The sequence below is a fragment of the Hipposideros armiger genome, unplaced genomic scaffold, assembly GCF_001890085.2.
Source record: "Hipposideros armiger isolate ML-2016 unplaced genomic scaffold, ASM189008v1 scaffold_139, whole genome shotgun sequence".
NCBI lineage: Eukaryota > Metazoa > Chordata > Mammalia > Chiroptera > Hipposideridae > Hipposideros > Hipposideros armiger.
In genome coordinates, this window is record NW_017731489.1 from 1,801,145 (window position 1) to 1,825,950 (window position 24,806).

At 37.8% G+C, this 24,806-nt stretch overlaps 1 protein-coding gene across 2 annotated transcripts in view; it reads left to right on the forward strand.

The window, feature by feature from the left end:
- The window catches only part of GPALPP1 (GPALPP motifs containing 1), a 28,618-nt gene extending 4,152 nt beyond the window's left edge, over window positions 1-24,466 (forward strand). Inside the window, exons 2-9 of one of the 2 annotated variants that reach the window (XM_019650320.1) lie at window positions 585-717; window positions 1,503-1,610; window positions 4,320-4,425; window positions 11,274-11,405; window positions 11,824-11,985; window positions 15,345-15,443; window positions 20,682-20,900; window positions 21,507-24,466. In XM_019650320.1, coding sequence (XP_019505865.1) covers window positions 585-717; window positions 1,503-1,610; window positions 4,320-4,425; window positions 11,274-11,405; window positions 11,824-11,985; window positions 15,345-15,443; window positions 20,682-20,900 — 959 coding nt within the window. In that variant the 3' untranslated portion in view covers window positions 21,507-24,466. Of the gene's footprint in view, window positions 1-584; window positions 718-1,502; window positions 1,611-4,319; window positions 4,426-11,273; window positions 11,406-11,823; window positions 11,986-15,344; window positions 15,444-19,285; window positions 19,636-20,681; window positions 20,901-21,506 lie in introns of those variants that run through there. The other variant, XM_019650321.1, reaches the window with a different exon arrangement.
- Window positions 24,467-24,806: the final 340 nt, after the last annotated feature.

Here is a 24,806-nt window from a genome sequence, read left to right on the forward strand (position 1 = left end):
CAACTTAGACAGCTGTGTCTAAGTGACATCATAACAATCATGCAGTGACATCGTGCATTGTAATTGTGCTAGAACATAAAGTGACAGCAAGTCTCTCTGTTGAGTGGCTCAGAAGAAGGAATGAAACCAGAAACCAGAATGGATAGTTTGATATTTGATATATTAGAATATGGAATGGCAAATTTGTTTGGTTCGCCCCATTATGTAAGTATTGTCTACCATATGCTGTTTGTAAGAAAAATAATATCATGAAACTGTTTCAGCAGTTGCACAAACAAAATCGTAACCAATGCAAAGATTGCAGGATGTCAGGGAAATTGTATGCTCTTGTTAGACTTATAAGTTTGGGTATTAAAGTTTTTGTGAATCTCCTCGTTATACTGTGCAAGACCTGGTTTGTGCCTTCCTGGAGTTGGAAGGACAAAACCACTCTACACAAAACAGGAGCAAATGAGATTAAATTCTGTGACAAGTGATAGCCAGCCAGTGCTGTGAATTTCAGAAAAGAACGTACAAAATGTCACTGAGGGAGTTCACTGAGACAGTTGTGACTAGTTCCGACATACACGAGAAATCTTCTCTAGTTGCAGGACCAGCCCTGCCCCCTGATTATAAAAGCAGTAGCTCAGAGTCATCAGACAGCGACGAGGACAGTAGCTCTTTGTGCGAAGAAGGAAATGGAGACTCTGAAGACAACGACACTGGCCCAACTGCAAGGTCGGTCACTTACTGAGATGGGAACCAAGCTCCAAACCTAGAATACATTGTCTGGGGCAGATGGCTAGTAAGGGGATGTCAAAATTGCATCTATACAGCACAGGAAGAAATCATTTCACATGACATTTCCCTGTGAACTATCCCTTCTACAAAAAAAGTACTCTAGTAGGACATAGCTGTGGACATATCTAGAATGTCAATAAAATCCCGAGAAAGAATTTTTCCTTAAGGTATTATTAAAGTGACTATTCTAAATAAACCATAGAATTTCTTTTTAAAAATCGTATGTGCAGTGTACATATTTTGTTTAAGTTAAATGAATGATTTCCCTCTAACCTAGCCTTACCACAGGTCCCTGGGAATAAAACATCAAATCTTTGTTTATTATTGGGTAGCAAGGTTTTTTTGATACATTTTAAAGATTATGAGACAGAAATAGCAACATTAAACCCTTCCTTAAATGAGATTAAAAGCTAGTCAAACTTTTTGCTCAAAAACTTCTAGCAAGTAGACTATTGTTGGAAACTTCATTGAGTGGCATCTTAAACACCACAGAACATATAGAAAATGGATATATTACTGCTGTAAAGAAGAAAACCAATTGGTAACATTTTAGGCCAAAAATAAATTCCAGGAAAAGATTAGAAGACTTACTGTGTATCCATTTTTTATTTGGCAAGATTATTATTTCAGTATTTATACAGCTAGTTGAAGTTACAACTTAAAATTTCTCTGTGAAAAAAATGTTGATGTAGATGTGTAAAGTTATACCACTGTGTTTTCAGAAAACAGAGGAGAAATCAAGGTGATGACGGTGATGATGATGATGATGAAGGGTTTTTTGGACCAGCCCTTCCTCCGGGATTTAAAAAACAAGATGATTCTCCTCCAAGGTGATAATGTGTAATTTTTCAGGCTAGTCTTTTCTAAAGATTTCAACCAGTGTCTGTTAATTCATTAAAAAGTCTGACATTCTTTTTTAACTTCTATGTTTATATAACATTTGAAATTCATATAATAAAAATAATTATTTAAATAATCATTTAAATAAAAATAATTATAAGTTTTTCTATAATAAAAATATTTATATGTTTATGACACTTTTATAGTTTATTTAAAAACTTCCACATCTCCTATTTGTACTCACAGACGTGTTTGTGGTGGGCTGGTTAGAACAGTATCCTTCTTTCCCCTTTTTTTTAAACAGATCAGGTTGCATACAGGGTAATGGTAGAGCTGGGGCCAACAATCCTGGTGTTTAACTTCTAATTCAGGCATTTTTAATTATTTATTGATAGAAGAAACAAATCCCCATGTGCCAAATTAGACAATTTGACTAACTTTTCTGAACCTTAAATTTGTCATGTATAAAATAACAGCACACACCTTACAGAATTGTTGTGATTGAAATTTCATATTTATGTACATATCCATGTGTCTGTATATCTTATATGGTGCCTGGCCCAGAGTAAGCACATAGTAAATATTGATTCCTGTCTTCTTGGAATTATAAAATTTTTAAATGCTGAATATGAAATTACACACTAAATTGTAATTCATAACACTATATATTAATATTTAAGAACAAGTAAAAAAGGATGTTCATTTTATAGTCAGAGTTTATCATCACATTTGTCAGCTCCTAAATTTCAGAAATAGCAGGAATACACAGTCTACTGCTTATATGACCCCCAAGCTAAGAATGATCTTTAAAGGGTCACTAAAAAAACAAAGACAAATATGTGACAGAGACCCAAATGTGGCCCTCAAAGCCTGAAATTTCCTATCTGGCCCTTTACAGAAAATTTGCTGAGAATATAATATTTCTTTTAAGAAAATAAATTATTAGATGTATAGCAGTCTCTTCTTGAGAATTCTATTTTGGTAGTAATAAAATGTATGTGTGAAATAAACAGGTGGCAGCATATAGTGTCGGCAGAACCCTTTTATGCAGCCATGAGATTTACTGTCTTTTAAGATTTTATGTATCAGTAATTTTGTCCTCACATGCCCTGAAGCCAGAGCATTGAGCTGTAATTGCATTTGTAGATCTGCTAAAAATTACACTCAGACAAAACCAAGGTAGTGCTTCCTTACTTATAAATGATAGCTAGTTTGATCTTCCTAACAATGCCAGACTGCCCTGTTTTTCATACATAAAATTATTTTGGCCCAGAAAGGTTTATGAAGCAAGAACAGAGGTTATGCAGTGGCTCGGATCAGCACCCGCACCGTCTCACTCCCAGTGCTGTTTTTCCTCTGCCAGGAGGCCTGTCTGTGAGGCTCTAAATGAACAATTGGAAAATTCAGCTTAGGACGCCAGAACCATCTTGGTTGCTAATACTGGCCCGGTAACATCTCTGGAGAGCACTTTGGTACAAAACAAGGATGAAGAAACTTAGAAGTATGAAAGAGAGTAGAAAATACCTTTTACTTTTTCTCTACACAAAGTAAGGCATACTCTTTTTAAGACCCAGAATTTAGGCGCTTCTCCCTTTTGGACTGATGATAGTTCCCTCACAATGTGGCAGTAGGGCAACTGGAAAGAAAATGAACTTTCCGTCAAGTAGACCAGGGCTCCAGCTCAACTCTGCCACTTACTGGTTTGTGTTGTCCTGGAGCATTATTTTGCTCACCTAGAAAATGGAGTGATGTGTGCCAGGCAGGGCTGCTCCAATTCCTTCAAGCAGAAAGGTGCGCTGGCTGCAGTGCGGTTAGCCTGGCATCTTTCCGGTTCCTGTGAGTCTCAGGTGAACTCTTGCCCTTGTCCATGTCCACGTGATCACTGGATTATTAGTGAGGACAATGCTAGATGTTTGTACCACCTGGCACATGTAACCGTAAACTGTTTACATCCGCTGTACACATGTGCTGTGCCTGACCTTGGAGCTCAATTTATACTTAAGTAGTTCTGGCTGTGATTATAACGCCCCTCAGGTGGTTTCCAGTGGACAGTGAATATCAAAACTGAACGCCAAGACAAAATAGAAAAATATCTTCATGGGCTTTAGTCCATAACGAGGACTCTTTAAATATATATATGTATGTATGTATGTATGTATGTATGTATGTATTTATACACACACACACACACACACACACACACACACAGAGTAATATCTTGGTTTGCGAGCATAATTCGTTCTGGAAACAAACTACTTGTATTGCAAGACATCACTCATTTACCACGTTAAAATGATTAGAAATGTTTGCTCGTCTTGCAGACACTCGCAAACCACATTATTCTCAATCCAAGGTTTTACTGTGTGTGTGTGTGTGTGTGTACACACATAGATAAGATTTTTAGTTAACATAGTTCTTTCAGGAAGTGGGCATATGCCACTACCATAAAGATTGAGAATTACTGGGTTAGTATCTAATCATAGACTAAAAAATAGAAAGTAAAAATGCAAAAATTAAACTTTTTTAGGATATTAAGTGGAAAAATACCAAGTTATAGAATTAAAAGAATATGTTAAATAAAATTCTCATTTTCAACATCTGTCATTATCTGGTTTTTTATTCTTTTTTGTGAACTTTGATTCTGAAAACTGCTTTTTTTAAAGTCAGAGAAAATGATAAAGGTACATTTTATTTTTCAGGCCTATCATAGGTCCTGCATTGCCACCTGGTTTTATTAAAGCTACACAGAAAAGTGACAAAGCCAGAGGCGACCCAGGACAAGTATCATCGCATTTCAACTCTGAGGTTTGGAAAATTTTCAAGTAAAGGATAAGATGTAGTACATTCAGCTTTGCACAGTAATAACTACAATCATTCGATTCATATGTTGTGTAAGACCCGGTCATATTCAGATTAACTTAGGATCATAGCATAGGAAGATGAAGCCAAAAGCTTGTCATAGACCTGAGGTTCTGTTAGAGGAATAACATGATGTTGGCAGGGTATTATCTACTCATGCTTCTTAAGCTTGACAGGAAGCTTCAGAGTGCTAGCAAATAGAATGTGATGAAAATGTTAAGGAATCGGTGTGATTTGACCCCGAACAGAGAAAGCTGGGGAATTTTTCAACAGTGATCTCTACCTTGAAGTGAACTCTCTCCTCCCTAGCTCTGGTCCCTCTATGTATCAGGCACTGGTGGGTAAGTAATTTTATGGAAAGATAGAGTAAATGATTTGGGAGTCCAGTGTGAAGACTGTTTTCTTGTTAGAAGGCAGGTCTTCAACAATAGCTGAGATTTATAATTTGTAAAGCATTTTTCTCGTGTGGATATTATTTTTGTCTTCTCCACGGCCTTATGAGATGGATATGATTCACATCTTACAGATGCTGAAGACCAGAGACATTGGGTGACTTACTCAAGATGGCACCATTTGTACTTACCAAAGCCAAGGCTTAAACCCAGTTCTTAAGACTTAAAGCACCCATTCATTCTGTTACCCTACGTGGCTTCCTGTATGTTTATCTCCTTAGAATTTGGCAGCTGCACTGCGGTTGTTAGTAAAGGAAATACAAAGCCATTGCCAAGATCATGAACTTCCAAGTCATTTGTTCATGCTTTCCACAATATTTATAGAGCACCTACCGTGTGTCAGGCATATAGTCACAGAAACAAATCAGTTACCAAATTCCATTGTTGCTAACCTTCAAAAGACATCCAGAATCCAGCCACATGTGCCACCACCCTGGTCCAAGTCCACATCATATGTTGCCTGTTTTATTGGTCATTGTGCTTTAGCCCGTGTTCCTCTACTGCCTCTTCTCAACATAGCAGCTAGAGCAGCCTGGGGGAATGAAGTCAGGTCATGTCACTCACACTGAAAACCATGAATCGCTGCTCTCTGCATACAGCCCAAGTCCTTACAGCCCTCTGCAGCCTGGCCTCCACGAACTCCCTGACTTTTTCTCTTATTTTGATCTGATCACATTGGCCTGCTTACTGGCCCTCCGCAGATATACCAGGCAGGCTCCTACCTCTGAGTCTTTACAAAGGTTAAGATTCTCCAAAATGGCCTTTCCCAGGTGTGTCTATGGCTGGCCTACCAGACCTTCAGGTTTTTTGCTGGAATGCCACCTCAGTGAGGTAATTTCTGACCTCCTAATTTAAAGTTGCTAATTCCTCTTCTCTTTACGTCTATCCCTGTCCCTCCTTTAATTTTCTCCATAGTACTTATCACTACCTAAGATACCATTTATTTTACTGCTTCTTTTAGTTTATTATTGACCTTTCCCCACGAGAATGTGAGTCCATGGAGGACAGAGATGTTTGTCTCATCTCCAGTAGACATTCACAGTTTTTGTTGAATGAATGAATAAGTCAGGCGCAGCCCCTGCCCTCACCGCGCTCACAGTGTAGTGGGGAGTATATACATTAGACAAATACTTTCTAATATGAGGGACTCAAAAGGTGAGACAAAATATAGCAGAACCATGACAGGAAAACTAAACTAACCTGAAGAAATGAGAAGTCTTTTTCTCTGAGAAAATGTCTAAACTGAAGATGGATGAGTGGGAGCTAGCTCAGCAAAAAGGGCAGGAAAGCTCGCTCCGGAGAGCACAGGTAGCTTATTTGAAGGCAGAGAGGAAGGAAGTTAGGGTTAAGGAAATCCGATGTGGTTAGAGTGGAAAGATGAGAAGGGTAAAAGAGAAAGGCAAGAGGCCAGAGCCACCCGAGCGAGCGTTGGATTCTGGCCGAGCTTAGTTCATTATCAGCATGCAGGTGGTTCTCTTACAGAGTTGTTGGTAGGATAAATTAGAACAGTAGGTATTCAGCTTATAATAACGCTTTATTATTACTATTGCCATCCCCACTCCTGATGCCATGAGAGTAGCTTGGAATAATTTACACCGAGTATAAGGAATCCTTTCTGGCAAGGTGGTGAAATACAGGAATGAATTACAGGTTTTGCACTCCAAATTCACCATTTTGCAAATCAGATTCACCCTTTTGCAAATCAAATTCACCTTTTTGCAAATCAAATTCATCCTTTGGCAGATCAGATTTTTCCACAAAAATGTTTTCTTAATCTTTGTGATAAAAATAAATCCAATGTTAAGTTATTGTTAAAATTAAACATTTTATTGCATGTTCTTAATAAACATAAAATACTTATTTAACATCAGAAATACTTATTTACTTCTAGCTTCATTTATAAGGTTCTCCTGCCACTGCTTGTGGTAATTTCATATACATATTCATAAAATAATTATGACAATCTGTAGGAGTTGCAACGGCATGATTAATAACATCTACTAAAATTCATGGTTTGATTGATAAGCCAAAGTATTTCTTGCGCAGAACTTAATTTTTGAAAAACGAAGGCACAATCGAAAGTTAATACACCAGCTCATGGACCGTGCCAATGGTTAGAGGACGAAATGTTCCTCTAATTGCAGCAGTAAACATTCAGGGAGTGGTGTGGCATGAAGTTATTGCACATTCTACAGTTCAAATATTTTTTGCAAATTTCTTCAGAGGTTATTGCAGAAATTGGATGGAGATAATCTGGAGGTAGTGTGGGTCGCTTTGGACAACGTAAGTCTCCACAAAACCCAGGAAGCATGTGATCTTGTTGGTCAGACAAGACACACTTTATTATGTATTCGTACCACCATACGCTCCACTGATGAACCCCATTGAAGAAGTTTTTTGAAAAATTAAGTTCTGCGCAAGAAATATTTTGGCTGACCCATCAAACCATGAACATTTACTAGATGTTATTAATCATTCCGTTGCAACTGTTACTCCTATAGATTGTCATAATTATTCTATGAATATGTATATGAGATTACCACAAGCAGCAGCAGGAGAACCGTTATAAATGAAGCTGTAAGTAAATAAATATTTCTGATGTTAAATAAGTATTTTATGTTAGTATTAAATACAAGCAATAAAATGTTTAATTTTAACAATAACTTAACATTGAATTTATTTTTATTACAAAGATTAAGAAAATGTTTTTGTGGAAAAATTTGATCTGCAAAAAGATGAATTTGATTTGCAAAAGGGTGAATTTGGAGTGCAAAACCTGTACCAGAGGACAGATTTCCAGCCACGTGAAGACTGAGCTACACATTCAGGCCAGGCTTTGCCTGCCACATTCACAGAGGAATGCTGGGGGGAAACAAGATGGCAGCAAAATTAATACACAGCTAAGCTTAAAAGGAAGAAAGGGAAATCTGCAGGTGCTGAGAACCTTGAGAGAAGTCAAAGCCAGAGCAGTAAACAAGTTCCTCAGCAGAGGGCCCCACATGAGCCCTAAAGGATTGGTCTGGGGACAGGACCCATAGGTTTGAGGTCACTTGGGCAGGGAGGGTGACTTGAACCCTCCAAATAAAACCCACAGCCTCCATGCACTGCTCTGTCTGCCTAAAGAGTACTAGAGAGATGAAACCCGCTGTCCTTAGGAAAGTCTGCATCAGTCTAGGGCCTTTTCATGCTATTTGTAACCTGCTTTCCAATGATCCACACACAAAAAGTGTGTGTCTGTCCAACTGCCTGTCTGCCTCACAGAGAGAAGGGTGGCGGGGGGCTGGGAGGAAAGGTGAATGTGCTAAAATGTTAGCAAGGGATGGATCTGGGTGAGGGTACATGGGTGTTGGTTGTACTTGTCTTGGCACTACATCTTTCAAAATAAAAATTTTGAATACTAAGTCAACTTTACTCACACCTGGAACTTTGTCCTAACTCACCTTGACAGCAAATGGGTGCTGATGTAACTCCCTAGGTGGCATCTCCTCTACTTTCTCTAGCTTCTCTTAGCAAAAGGGAAGGGGTGGAGGTGGGGTAGAGGTTGTACCACAGTATACCTGTTTAAGGTCCTCTTAGCTCTGAATACTCTGCTTTGCAATTTCCCTTTAAACCTTGTTCAAAAGACACTTCTTTTTCTGCTTTCTTATTTTCCTTTCTCAAAGACAGACTCCTCTTAGTCTCATTCACAACATACGAGTATACCCCCAAACGAAGACGTACATGATAATACTATTATAATGGTTAACATTTGTTGAGCACCTGCCGCAAACCATACACTGCAAAGCACAACAGTGGTATTTGTTTGACTTAGTTATATTTGCATAACTACATGAACTTAATTTAATCCAAACAGTCATCCTGGGGGATGGTATTTCAGCTAGAATGCTTTTAGCTGCAAGTAACAGAAAATCCAACTCAAAATGGAACTTTGTCTTAACTTCCTTAGTTAGCAGATGGGTTGTTTATATAATTTCCTGGTTGGTTTATAATCTATAATCTCCAAATAAGGAAAATATATTCCATACATAATAAGAGGTCTAGAGGCAGGGTCGTTCATTCCAGGGTTTGTTCATTTAACCGCCAAATGGATCGGCGAGGGCTGCAGTTTTTCTATCTTCTCTATCATCTACAACGTGTGCATTCCTCTTAGGCTGACCCTTTCAGGATACCAAGAAGCCTGTCAAAGTTCTAAGATTCACATGCAGGTAGAAACATCCAGACATAAAAGGGGATCGTCCGTGTCCTGTGCCCCTTTTTCAGAGGGAAGAAAACCTTCCTGGGTTTCCTGGAGACCTCTTCTCGCGTTTCTTTGGCCACATGGAATCGTAAGCCCATGCCTAAGCCAACCAGTTTTTCAAAAGGAATGAGATCAAAGTGTTTGGCTTAGAATTACCACCATTTTCCCAGGAGTTAGAGAAGGTCCCAGTTTCCTGAGAAGAAAATGGCTCCAAAAAGGATGAACAAAGACAGTGTTGTCTTAGCAAGAGAGTAGTTATTGTTGAAGCTGTTATAGTCCCCATCTGAAAGATGAAAACGAGGCCTAGAAAGGTTCAATAACAAGCATGAGGTCACAGGGATAATTATGACAAACTGAGCCCCTGAAACTTGGTCTGTCTTAACTCTGCAGCTCAAACTACAAACCAGCGGGGTGTGTATTATATTTCTGGATAAAATAACTCACCTTTTAAAAAAATTTAACTCATCCAAGACACCCACATGATTTAATACCTAGATTGATTTGGGGTTGTGATTCGGGTTTCTCATTTTCAGTTTAGTGTGTTGGACCCGATTTCCTGTTTCTTCCCCCATCTAACTATTTAGTTTATGTCTCCCAACATCCCAAGCAATTTTTATTCCTAAAAATTTCAGGCATCATTCTACTAAGACATGCTGAAATTTCCCTTCATAAAACCATCCCCTGTTAGATGGAAGTATAAAATACCATTAACTTATCCCATCATTTTAAACTTCAATGCTGTATTGCTATCATGTCTCTTATAGTTTAAAAGTTCATTATATCTTTTATATCTGCTCATGTCACCAAGTATTATAATTGCAGGGGATTTTACATCTGTTTAAGATAATGTCTTTGACATCAAAGAGTTTTTTACTGTTGCAGAGATAAGCTATAAACACTTGAAGTTAAATCACTAACAGTTGAAATAAAACAAAAGGGGCTGCTGAAGTATAAGTAGAAAAAACACTAGCTTTGATCTTAGAATATTTGCGTCTTAGATACTAGTTTTTATAACCTCAGACAGATGTTGAACCTTTCGAAATATTAACCTAGGTTTCCTCAAAAAGAAAACAAATAATGCCATTTCACAGTTTTGTTATGAGGATCAAATTGGGCATCGTATACTATAGTCCATAGTTATTGATAGAGAGATGAGGGAGAGGGGGAGAGAGGGAGGGAGGGAAGGAGGGAGGGACTGAGAATGATCCAGAGAAGCCACAAGACAGTCCATAGGTATTTGCACCAACAGCAATCACTTATAAGGGTTCAGAGAAGAAACCGCAGATGGCAAGTTACCTTTCAGTGGTTAGTGGGGACGTGTCAACAGTACAAATGATGCTGGTAGTTGGAAAAATAAGAGGAAGAAACTGCCTGTCAGAGCTGGAGGACAAATGTGTTTTATTGTTCCTTTTAATGTGTCTTATTTTTGAGGACAAGGACTGCTTTAAACCCTACTGTGTATAGCATCTAACCCTGAGGGTCACATAAAAGCCCTTTATTAAAGTGATTTATTGAGAACAAATTGAATTCAACCGTTGCAGTACTGTTACATCTTTGGGGTAGGTGAGGTATGCTGGGAATCGCATGAGCCCATTCGGGTTGGCGTTCGTGAGGAATAGCCCAGCATTGCGGTGTCAGCGGGCTGTCCTGAAACATAAAGCTGCTGCCGCTTCCAAAAACGTCTCGTTTGTGTGCATGTTATTCCGAAGAGCTTTTTCTGTGCCAGGAATGCAGATGGTCTCAACTTGTATCATCTCTGACTAATCGATAATAATTACCTAGAATATCATCGTGAGGAGAATTGTGAGGCCACATCTTTGTCCGTCAGGAAGAGAGCAGAAATAATGTGATGAGGTCTGCCGTGGGCATAGGACAAGAGGCGGGACGATCCCCACGCTGTGATTTGCCGTCTCTCTGCTGTGCACTTGACAAAGGCACAGAAAGGGTTCTCATCACTCAGTGATCACCCAGCAATATATTGCTGGCTTTTTTTTGTTTTATTGTCTCTAGGTCATCCATTTCAGCTAAATTTTAAATAATTTAGGGTCATTTTCTACAACCTGCAGCTCTGCTCTTGGTTTAAAGGGAATGTCTTGTTTCAAAAGGAAACAGAGAGCAGTGAAGACGAGAACATTGTTGGACCAATGCCTGCAAAGGGGCCGATTAACTATAGTGTGACAACAGAGTTTGAAAAAAGGGCCCAGAGAATGAAGGAAAAGCTGACTAAAGGAGATGACGTAAGTTTTAAACATATCTACTTTACTCTGAGAGATAGACTACATTAAAAATCTAAGTTTTAAAGACATTTAAAATGTGTGTGTGTGTGTGTGTGTGTGTGTGTGTGTGTGTCTGTATATATAAAGAAAATTTTGGAGCTGGGCAACCCAGAAGCTATGAAAGGAAAAAACTGGCAAGTTTGCCTGCTTAAAATTTTTTGTATAGCAAAAAATAAAGTCAACAATAAATTAGGTGCAACTACTTGTATGTGACAAAAACATCAATCCTTTCTATTAAATCCTTTGTCTTAAAGTCTGTTATTAACTTTAAAGCCTCAGTTGAGAAACATAATCACTTATAAAGTATTTTATATATACACACACACACACACTCTCTTTCCAGGCTACTTTTTTTTTTAACTTTTTGTTTTTCTTAAAGGATTCTAAACCAATTACAAGGGAGTCGTGGATGACTGAGCTTCCTCCGGAATTGAAAGGCTTTGGTCTTGGGCCCAGAACGTTTAAGAGAAGAGCTGATGACAAATCTGGAGATCGATCAGTCTGGACAGATACCCCAGCTGACCGGGAAAGGAGAGCGAAGGTGAAAGGGTTTCTTCACATATTTCTGTCCATGTTGACTCGATTTTGAAAAAACAAGGCAAAGTTATATAAGGGTACTATTTTAAAAGTATAATTCCAAAGGGGAAATACAGATGTCCCCTTGAAGGAAAGTTGGAAGGAAAGTGACACCAATTGCTTACTATTTCCCAATAAATTGTCTCAATTAAATCTCTAGAAACCCTTGAGACATGGGTTTCTTGACCTCCTTTTATAGGAGAAACAACTCTATGACGTCAACTTTTCTGGAATTACAATGCTGGTAACTGATGAACAATAATTCCATTGTAGACCTTTCCAACTTTAAATTCTTGCAGTCAGAAACTCCACAACTGGTCCTTACACAACATCATACTATCTCCATGACAGTGTATCTTTTAAAATACCTTGAAAAAACCCAACGTCTAGATAGTTAAACAATACATAGAAACTCCCAGGTGCAGTAAGGTTCATGTTACTGTCAAGATAGGCAAGAAGCACTTTCGTTACTAGTGCTAAAGACTGTGTGGTGTCACTTATGTGTGGGATCTAAAAAATAAAAATAAAAAAATAAACAAAAAAAGCAAGCTTCATGGATATAGAGAACAGATTGGTGGTTGCCTGAGGTGGGGGTGGGGGATTGGGCAAAATGGGTGAAGGGGTTCAAAAAGTACAAATTTCCAGTTATAAAATGAGTAAGTTCTAGGGATGTAATGTACAGCATGGTGACTATAGTTAATACTGTATTGCATATTTGAAAGTAGCTAGGACACTGGATCTTGAAAGTTCTCATCACAAGGGAGAAAATTGTAACTATGTATAGTGACAGATGTTAACCGAGGCTTACTGTGGTGATCATTTCACAATATATACAAATATCAGATCAGTACATTGTACACCTGAAACTAACACAATGTTATGTCAGTTATACCTCAATAAAAAAGCACTTTCATGAATAATTAAATGATTTACAAAATATATACCCAAAAAAGTATGCATAAAATGCATTATTATTTTTAAATTTTCTTTTCTTCAGTCTTTTCTATTTACTAAGAAATATTTCATAGTAAATTAGGAGTTTAGCCAATGTCCCCAGCACTACTCCTTACACTTACTCTAGCCAAAGGTTTTAATTCCGTTAACATAGCTTATTTAAATCTTAAATATTTAACTAATTGGCACCTTGTGATTATAGCTTTGTTGGTTCTGACTTAATCAATTGCACACTGAATCCATTCCACTCTGTTTATCTTGTCCCTGAGTACCTAGAATTGTGAGGATTTCTGTTTTCACTCTGTAATTATAACCTCTGCATAGGCATTCTGTTGTTTGCGGGTAATAGAAAGATGAGAAGGCTCCTTAAGGAGCCTTCACTGTAGTGGAGAATTGTTTGTGAGATGGTGTTATTCCTAAAATGTGGATGGTATGCTGAGGTCTCCGCATTTTAGCCCCCTGCCCTGAATATGTGGCAACTTCTTAGGTTCTCTTTCACCCTGAAGATGAAAGGAAATCCGAGAGTTGTAACAGGAAGGTGAGGCGAACCGACACACATGGGGGCAGAAGAGACAACAGAAGATGTGGGATAGCCGTGGGCCCCCTCTTTGCATGACTGGTGTTGGAAGGCCTGTCTAATCTCTCTTACCTGCTTTCTTGTAAAAGTAACATACTATTGGTGTTTTTATAACTTAGCCTTTAAGATTATCTCCAGAAATACAGTTAATCCCCTTGCTCACAGGGACTTTGTATCCATGCCTACAGTTACACATGTTTTTTCTGTCCTTCTGCTCCTCGCGGTGGGTGAGTAGATGCTAACCTACAGGCAGACATGCAGGGAGTCTTGTTCAGAGGAAAATGGAAATAGTAGCTCGGCAGTGCGACTGTGACAGAAGTGGTTGAGACCCAGTGACCGAGCTCTTCAGACCTAGTCCTTTTCAGGCCTGAAAACGTTTTGTTCAGTGTTTACAGTGGACTCATAAAGGGCTTATGAACACCCCTCAGATTGTCTGTGGTACTGTATTACAGCACGTAGCACCACAAACTTGCATATGTGTGGTCTGCACTGTGTAGTTTCACAAAGCTATTCGTTTTCTGGTGGTTTTGATCCTGTATAAAGTTCATGACTAATTTTTAATTTTTGTAACAGATCTTAGTCGTTTCCTTTTTTTGTTTTCCAAAATTCCTTTTTGATAGGCTGTGTCCACCACTTCAGCCCACTTGTTTATATTTGATTCCCCAGCATACATCTCCCATACGACTCCTGTTCTCACATTCACTCGGCCAACATTACCTGAAAGAAGTAAAATTGCTCTTTAGCGAGAAATAGAAGTATGATGCATAAATTAATCGAATAAGATCTGTTATGTTCTCACCTCCCAGTCCTGACTAGATATTAACTCTTAATATTAAATGGTCAGGTCTCTATCTCCATCTACCATAAAATTGTTTTTCTCTGAATATTTACAAATACAGTAGAAGCATCAGTTTTCTGGGAAATTTTTTATGGAAAAGTAAGAAATGAGCTATTCCTGTTTTTTAATGTACTTTATTAAATACAGTGTTGTTGCAGGCCATTATTAAGATAAAAGTTGTATAAGGGCCTGACTGGTTTTCTTCAGCAAATATCAACAGTATAAAAACATGCTTTGAGAACAATGGTTTTCAGTTGTTTTTATGGGAACCGTCTTCATTCCTGGTTGGCACTATGTTCTCCAGAATTTTTTTTTCTAACTAAATTTTATTGGAAGTTTACATACTTCATTTGTGTGTGTGTGCTATGGTAAATGGTTGTTTGGGGTTTTTTTTATTTCAAATTCCACTTGTTCTTTGTTGGTATATTTTGTATATTGACCTTGTATCCTGCAGCTTTGCTATACTAGTTCCAGTTTTTTTATTGAGTCATTGGGATTTTCTACATAAACAGTCTTATCGTCTGCGAATAAAGATAGTTTTATTTCTTCTTTTCCAATCTGTACACCTTTTACTTCTTTTTCATAATTTGTACCCTCAAGAGTGATTTTCAAAGTTTTGAAAATGAACACAAGATTTCTTTTTAAGCCTTATTTTTTCTGCTACATTTCATCGTTTGTCAAACTCATCTCTGAGTTCAAGACATAGGTGGTTCTTCCAGTTAGTTGAATGGCTAGAGTTGGATTTGTTTGTTTTTTTTCTTGGGTTTTTTTTCAGGAAAATCTTAGAACACTAATAGATCTCTTATCAAGTATATTAACACTTCCAGTCGGAAGAGGTTCGCCTGGCTTAGTTTAGTCTCTGATTACTCAATATGAGTAAAAATACTAGTGTTTCTTTTTTTGTTTTCTCTTAATTATATGGTTCAGTAACGTGTTATCTGTGTTCATTCCTCAGGAGACCCAAGAAGCAAAGAAGTCATTCAGTAAGAAGGATGAGGAGCGTGTATTGTCAGGAAGGGAGAAGAGATTGGCTGAGCAGGTGTCCTCGTACAATGTAAGTCAGAGAATAAAATGTACTCATATAACCTTTTTCTGTGTCTTTTAATGCTCTTCATTTGTTTTTTACTTGTTTCTCTTTCTTTCACATGTCTTCTCTTTATCTCAGTCTTTTACTATATGTCTGTCCTCAAAAATATTCAACCCTGTTGTGTATACATATTTATATAAAATCCTTTTGTGTAGTGTTTTTTCATGTATCCCATGTAATTTTTTTGGTTGTTGTGGGGTTTTTTTAAGTCATAGATCAGAAAATTAATTCGTAGAGATCAGTAGCATGTGATCAGAAAGTAAGCTCTTTGAACTCCTATAGAGCCTCAGTCCATACATGTCAAAATTATAAGCAAGTTTGGAATGTTTCATGTAAAGATTTAAATATGGAAGAAAAAATATTTTTAAAATATGGTTCAATCTAAATTTATTAACTAAACAATCAGTATTCATTTGGTATAGTGTTATTTTGTTATATTCTCTCACTTGGGGGGAATAAAAAAACAACTGGTGTTCCAGCTCAAAGAATAAATGTAATCACTAAACCCATTGACCCCTCAAAGGTGTTCAGGAAAATTACCCTCTGTTCCATTCCCAAGGTATTAGTTAATAAGTTCCACAAACATGAAAACTGTAGTGAGAACTACTTATTGGACATTTGCAGATCAGTACCACAAACGGTGAAGCACACATAAGACATTTTTGGAAAGTGACCAAAAACTCAATCCCCATGGAATATTTATGAACACTGACAAGCTCAAAAGTCATACCTTAACAAAATTGAAAGAGTCACCATTCAAGCTATATTCTCTGACCACAAGGAATTTAAGTTAAAATTCAGAAAACATAAAAGCCCTCTATACAGGGCCGGCCGAGTGGCTCAGTTGGTTAAGAGTTGGCTTGGGATGCCAGCTCTGAGCAACAGGACCCCGGTTCGGATCCCACATGAGGGCCAGTGATGCTGCGCCCTCTACAGGTAAGATGGTGAACAACAGCTCAACCTGGAGCTGGGCTGCTGTAAGTCACCGGCGACAGCGTAGGCTGCAGTGAAGCTGCCGGCAGCTACCGTGAGTGGCCGGCAGCCAGCGTGAGCTATCGTGAGCCACCATGAGTGGCCATCCAATGGCCAGTGACCAAAATCTACCTCACCCGGGAAGAGCGCAATGATCACAATACCAACATGGGCCAGTGAAGCAACGTCCTCCACAACTAGACTGAAGAACAAAAGGACAGCAACTTGTCTGTTCCCCTTCCCCCAATTTCCCAGCACTGTTCCCATCCCCCCAATTCCCCAATAAAATCTTTAAAAAAAAGCAAACCTTATACAACTGGAAATTAGAAAAATTCAAAGTTTAAACTTTCCATCAAAGAAGACATGATAATGAAAACTAGAAAATACCTAAACTTAAATGATACGAAAAGTATGAGATGCAATATAAAGCGGTACTTAGAGGCAAACTTTATAGTCATAATGAGTTATGATAGAAAAGAGTAGTCGAAAATAATTGAAAAGGCACAAGCCGTGCCTTTTTCCAAATGGGCATTTCTTATAAAACTAAGAATACACCTTCCCTGTGACTCTGCAGCTTCACCCCTGAATATTTACATAAGAGCAAATGAAAACGTGTCCACACAAAAACTTGAACCTTCTGTGTTCATAATAGCCTCAGAAAGACTTGTACAAGAATGTTCATAGATGCTTTATTCATAAGAGCTAAATTTGTAAACAGCCCAGGTGTCCACTAAAGAGAAAGAAAACCCAAACTGTGTATACAATGAAATACTGTAATACCCTGCAATAAAAAGGGACAAATTACAAGTAAATGTGACAACGTGGATGAATCTCAAAGTCGTTACACTGAATGAAAAATGTCTTACATGAGACTTCCTATCCAAATCCATACTCTATGATTCCATTTATATAATGCTGTACAATAAATAAAATGAATCTATGGTGGAAAAAAATCAGAATAGTAGCTGTTGGAGTGAGAATGGGGGGGTTCACTAGGAAGGGGCATACGGAGCTTTCTGGGGTGATGGAATTGTTCCAAATCTTGATAGAAGTTTGAATTGTAAAACTTAGTGATGGTAATATTAAGATTTGTCCATTCCATTGTGTGTAAATTTACCTTAAAAAAAATTGTAAACAAATATTGAACTCTAAGGCCAGCCAAGTGGCTCAGTTGGTTAAGAGCTGGCTCAAAAGTGCAAGCTCTGAGCAACAGCAGTTCGAGTCCCGCCCGAGCTGAGCTGCCAATAGGTGGCAGGATGGCTCAGCTGAAAAAAAACAAATATTGAACTCTAATGAAATGGATGATGAATAAAGTACTTAGGGGTATATGTAATGATGTCTGCAATTGACTCTAAAATACATCAAAAAAATTCGGGTTCTAATCTCAAGCTGAAATTTTGGTTACTTACAAGAAATACTTTTCAAAATATTAACACAGTCTTAAGACTAAACTACCCTGTAACTCTTGGTGTCGATAAATCGAACACTATTTTAAAAATATTACCATGAAGACAAAATGAAAACCAAACAAGTGGAATCTTAGTATAAATTTTCAAGAGCTACTAAAACATCCCATTTCACATAAATTGCTCTGGCTTTTATAAATTGTTATAAAACACATATATTTTTGTTAAATGATTAAATTTGGTAAGTCAGCAAATTGGCCAATTAGGAAATTGATCTCTACATGGATTTGCCTTCGGTGTGATTTTTAATGAACTGACTGATTCTAGGGTTTTTATTATTTTTTAATAGTACTAGTTTGGTCATGTATGTAACAATGTGCAAATTATGCTACACCAGACAGACAGTACAACTGAAAGAACCGATGTAACAGTTGATTTCTTTTCTCCTAACAAATTTGAGACCTTGAATTGTTTGAATTGATTATAATAGTCCAGTGGTGTATTGTGTTCCCATCTTTATTGATGTTTAATTTACTGAGGCAGATGCTTTTTTTTTTTAGATTTTATTGGGGAATTGGGGAAGGGGAACAGTGGTGGGGAATTGGGGAAGGGGAACAGCCAAGTTGTTGTCCTTCAGTCTTAGTTGTGGAGGGCGCAGCTAGCTCAGCTCCAAGTCCATTCGCCGTCTGGCTGCCCATCAGCGGTTCGCAGCCGTTCAGCTCAAGGTGCGGTGTTCAATCTTAGTTGCAGGTGGGTGCAGCCCACCATCCCATGTGGGAGTTGAAACGGAAAACATTGCTAAGACCATACGCTCTAACCACTGAGCCATCCTGCCACCTTTTGGCAGCTCAATTCGGGTGCAGCTCACTGGCCCATGTGGGAATGAAACCGGTGGCCCTGTTGCTCAGAGCTTGCACTCTTAACCAACTTAGCCACTCGGCCGGCCCCAAAGCAAATGCTTCTTGATGAGGTTATGTCCTGATAAACCCATCATGAGCTGAAAATATTAAGTAAAAAATGCATTTAATACACCTAACATGCCAAACATCCTAGCATAGCCTAGCCTACCTCAGAACATGTGCTCAGAACACATATTAACCTACATTTGGGCAAAATCATCTAACACAAAGCCTGTTTTATAATAAAGTGTTGAGTATCTCATATAATTAATTATGCATATTGCTTACACACCATTGTAAAGTCAAAAAATCGTAAGTTGAAACATCATAAACCGGGAACTGTCTGTATAGGGGATCAGGAAATTGCAACCTGCCAACTGTAGTTCTGCATTTTTGTTTGCTTTTTTGTACCTTCTGTACAGTTTTACTCATCAGTATAAATCCTTTTTCTCAGTAGGGTTTTAGGTGAAGTAGGGCCTCTACAACTTCATTTTTTCTCGCATCTGCAAACTTTGTTCTCTGTTTTCTCCAGCTTTTTCTTATGTGTTCAGGCCCTCCCCTTCGAATCCTTGATAGCCTGTCTACCTTCATCGTTATTATCTCATTAATGAATTATTTTCTCATCTGCGGGAAAAGAGTGAAAATGTGGAGAAATGGTGTAAAAGATAAGTTTTTATATTAATAGTCTATAGCTTGTTATAGTACAGCATTTATGTATTCATATGTAATTGTATTTCTGTTACATTAGAGTTCTCCATCATCTCCTTCTCCTTCATGTTGTCACCCTCTCTCCTCTCTATTAACACCAAACTACCAGGAAGAATGATCTACAAAGTGGGTTCCTCTGAGGGGTGATCTGTACGAGAACCTGGGTGATTTCGGGGGGGGAGAGGGGTAGGGAGATGGCAAGTGATTATTATTTTCTATAAAGCAGAGATTACTTTTAAAATTTTTTCAATTACAGTTGACATACACTATTATATTAGTTTCAGGTATACAACATAGTGATTAGACATTTATGTAGATTACAAAGAGGTCACCAGGATAAGCCCAGTACCCATCTGACACCATACAGAGTTATTACATTATTATTGACTATTTTGTAACTGCTAATTTGTACTTTTTAATCCCTTCCCCTTTTTCACCCATCCTCCCCAACCCCCCTGCCACGTGGCAACCATCAAAATGTTCTCTGTGTCTATGAGTTTGTTTCTGTTTTGTTTTTTTGTTTTTTAGATTCTACATATAAGTGAAATTATATGGTGTTTGTCTTTCTCTGTCTGACTGACTTCACTTAGACTACCCTCTAACAGGTCTACCCATGTTGTAGCATATGGCCTTGTTTTTGCTTCAACCTGGTACCGCCCTTCCCTTCCCAGTCACCCGTGTGGGTTCCACGGACTAACACATCCGTGAAGCTTTAACCAGGCTCCCAAGTGAGGATGTAATTGCTCTTTCTTTCTCACCCATGTTCTGTTTTTTTTTTTGTAGCTGAACCATCCTGCCATCTGTGGGCAGCTCAGCCTGGGCCGGGAAATGAACCGGTGACCCTGTTGCTCAGAGCTCATACTCTCCAGCGAGCTCTTAGCCAACTGAGTCACTCAGCTGGCCCACCCATGTTCTTTTTGTACTCGAGTTTCGATACACAATGCTTTTCATTATGGATTAAACATTGGTTTCTTCTCTGTCTGGTTCTTTTTTGAGTGTGTGGCATGTAGTTAGTAGATGTCTTCATTTTGGTTGAATTGAATTAGCCTGATACTAATTTTCTTAATAGATGCTGTCTTGGATTCTGAAAACCTATTGGGGTTTGTAAATAGCCCCTCTAATGTTCACCATTAACACTTAACTATTTTGTTTCATTATCATAGTCTGTCAATAATCTATATAAACTAAGATGTTTATTTCTACTTTGTTGCATTCCTCAGGAATCAAAAAGATCAGAATCTCTTATGGACATTCATCATAAAAAATTAAAGAAGAAGGCTGCTGAAGATAAAAATAAGCCCCAAGAGAGAATACCATTTGACCGTGATAAGGACCTCAAGGTTAATCGGTTTGATGAAGCTCAGAAAAAAGTCCTCATAAAGAAATCTCGAGAACTGAACACCAGGTTTTCACATGGCAAGGGCAGTATGTTTTTATAAGTAAGTATATTTCAGTGAGGTATATTTTCATACCGATAAATTTGAACTTTTCTAAAAATACATTTTTTCCTATAAATATGTGCAAAAATCCATTTCTTTTCATAAGGAGTAGATTATAAACCTCTGAGTCTTTTTTTTATAAGTAAACTGATTTTTGAAAATTCAGTCTTTTTGGGCTAAAAATGTGGTTTATTGAAAAGTAGCCTTGTCCTCATAATAGCCTAACAGTGCATTGCTATTAAAAATGCTAAAATAAAAGTTTAGTTTATGAGAAAAGGCAAAGGAAACTGGTTTATTCAAGGAGGAAGAAAGGAGGTTTGCTCATATCTTTGAGTTAAACAGAGTCACAATTAGAAAATGTTTGTTGCTTTTAAAAGTTCAAGACGTTAAGGTTCAAAACCATTAGGTCATTCGTTTATAGCCCAAATTCACAAGGGTTCGTCATGGTGATTAAGGAATCACATAAAAGCTAGGCTGCTTTTTAACATCTTCATGATTTTTTGAATTGTATGAAACCTACATCAATATTAAAATGTGGCTTTAAGGGAAATACAGTTAAAGTGAGAAATATTTTCCAACTTACTGAATTGTCTTATTCTTACTTAGGGGGATTTCCCTGTGCAATGAAGAAAAGTTGAAGAATACTCTTATCTGTCTACCTTTATTCCTTTGCCTTGAGTTTCCCGAGGTTAGAGATTCCTTACTTTAATTTAGTCTTAAAAACCATACAAACTTACCTTGCTCTGTTTGTTTTTTAAAGTCATGTGGAAACATAAAATCAATATTTCTCATGTAGCATAGAAGTTGATGTGTCTTTGGCTTCTGAGAAAGCGTGGGCTTTTCTTCAAATAATTAAGAGGATTTCCCCCCACGCCCTAATTTTCGTGGTGTCTCAAGTGCCCTCTCAGACCTAGTCAGGACGACGCACTGAGCCTCTGCCATGCCAAGACCTCCTCGTCAGAAATCGCTAACCTGCCCTGGACAGTGTGCCAGGTCCCTGCAGTCAACCCATGAATTTGAAATGATTTGGGTTTTCCCCCAAAACTGCAGCAGTCAATACACATTTCCTTGAAAACAGAAGGTATGGAGGTCTTGACTATTTTGTTAACAGTTTGCTTGTTAACTCAGGGCTTTTTATTTGTTGTTTAGGTTTTCTGGTCTGTTTGTTTTTAAGTCAGAAAGAAGGGTCTCTGTGTTATCTAATGTGCGAAGGAAAAACTATTTTGATTTTTTTCAACTTTAATAAGTATTCCTAGGGAGAGGCAACCTGCGGGACACGATGTGCCGTTAATCATTTGCAGTGTGAAGACCACAGCTCAGCTCCGCAACCACCCAAAGCTCGCTGAGTCTTTAACTCTGCTTGACCCTGATCTTACTTTACCCTGATCTTACTTTACCCTGATCTTACTTTACCCGTTTATATTTAACAGATTTTAGCTAACTTATTGGGGGCAGGTCTTTTATGTCAATCATGAATAGGCTTTTAAAAAAAATGAAACTCGGTAATCATGACCACCGTAGTGGGAGCATTTTAAGTTTGGAATGCTGTAAGGTGTTAAAGAGAAAATTCTAAATAGTGAAAAGCCTGAATTCAAATTTCGTAAGTGATAGTTCCTTACAAATTGATACTAATTGTTCTGCCAGTCCTGTGTTCTAGTCTTGATAAAGCATAAGGTTTTAATGGGAAATCAATTGTGATTCTGATTCTAGTTCATTTGGGCTTTATGAAAAATTGAGTAAACTGTTCAAATAATGGTACAAATGATTCTCTTTCTACTCATAGCAGTGCAATGATGTTTTCCATAATAAGTGTAAATAGTAGCTTAATCAAGGGGTGTTGCTGTTAAAAAGATGAATTAGTTTCCTAAGCAAATGCATGAAAAGGCTTCTCGTCTAAGCAGTAATGAACAGAGCTACCTTTTGACGAAAAATGTCATTTTTCATGGGTGATATTTTCTGGACACACATCTTTATGCAGCAGCATCCGTTGCTTTTGTTTAATTTTGTTACGATTTTTTTCCCTCATGGAAGGAAGAAACGTTTTCTAGTTCCTCCTTCTTCTACAAATTCTTGACATGTATTTTTGGGAAATTTGGTAATTTTTAAAGTAAAAATGTCACCTGTGGCTACTTTTGTCTTGCTTTCTTCATCTCAAGGGGGCAGGGATAGTTCTATATTACTGACTGTTTCGCCCCTCACCCGTGGCCCGCCCATGACCCTAGCAAAAGGGAGAAAGGCCTCTTCTTTCTGCCTAGTACTTTCCACAAGTTACCACCTTACTGCCACCTCAAATCTAATGCTCTTTCATGCTCCAGTGAGGCCAGTTTTAGTGAAATATAAGGCCAGACCAGAGGTCTTCTGCCCCATGGAGACACTAAACCCAGTATCACAACACTGACAATAAAGGAACCAAGTAGCTATGTGCACAGAATGGAAAGGTGTTCATTCCATTCCCTCCCCTCCTCCAAGCTGCAAAAGGCCTGATTCAATCAACACATCTGGCAGAAAATTGAGAGTGTTGACATTTTCTAATAAGACCTTTTTAGTGTCCTACGCTTCTTAGCCAAGCTTTATAAAACTGTGACCTCTTTTGAAACTTAAAAAGAGCAACAGTAATTTCAAAAAATGAAGCAGCTGCTTTGATGTTGTTTACTGATGAAGGTGACATTTAAGTTCATTATACCTGAATTTATATGATTTTGTCCACTTCTCTAAATTGTCCTCTGAGATAGATTTAGATGCTTCAAATTTACCACATTACTAATAAATAAATGGTGGCTTTAGCAAGTGGAGGTATTGGGAAGGGAGACAAAAGGTGAGAGATGGTGGCTAAATCCATAATAAGACTGTTGTATCAGATAAATCCTTTTTATATTGTGCAGAGTGTCTAAATTAAGCCCTGCTCTCAAGCACAAGCCACGGTCTTACTAAGAGTTCTTAATCTTGTTTGCATGTAGCAATCACTTGACATTTAATCACTTGAACATTCAATGGTTCTTTGAATTCATGGGGGTTTTTTAGAAGTGAGGTTGAGATTTTCGTGGTACTGAGGCTTACATGCTCCAGAAGAGATTAACGGTTATTATATAAATTATTTGATCCCAGAGCATTATGGCACTTTTTGTTTCTTAGATAGTGTGGATAATGTTAATGTTATTAATCAGAACTGTGTGATCATGAAAGATCAATTTCAGACTATTTACAAGCGCCCTATCACTTCTCTCTCCACTTTCTCCATGGCGACGTTAGGGAAAAAATTCCCTGTTGAGTTATATACCAAGGAAGAATTACTGGGGAGGCAAGTGGTCAGAGATAGTGCCATGTGACTTCAAACTCACATCTTCTATTTCAGAATGTTAATTTATTTTCCTTTGATTTTTCAATGCCATCATGTGATTTAAGTACAGTTACATTGGTCATGCATTTCCTACTATAGGAGAGGTATATTTTTTGCATCTTGAAAATCTAACTGTGACTGTAGTGTGTACAAAATTAAAAAGCTATGGACTGCCCCTTTCAATCTTTTCATTTTGAATTTTACAATTAAAAGACTTTTTAGAAAAGAATTCCTGAGGTGTAATTTTTTATATATAAATAAAGTTTCATCTATATCAGAGAAGTTGTGTTTTTTTATTTTTGTTTGGTGTTAATATTATTAGCTTATCTGAATTAGGCAATATCAGTAAAGAGAATATCCTATAACGATTTATTCTGACCAACCAGGTCACTAGGGGCTATTGTGAAAAAGTCTTTCACCCCAACTCTCTTGCTGGGTTTTCATTAGCCCAATATAACTACAAATATTAACTATCTATCAGAAATGCAAGGCAGGCCAATTGGAAATGCTCTTAAGAGCACCATGGCACAAGGGCTGGCACCGGACTATAACCAGGGTTCTCTTGTTTT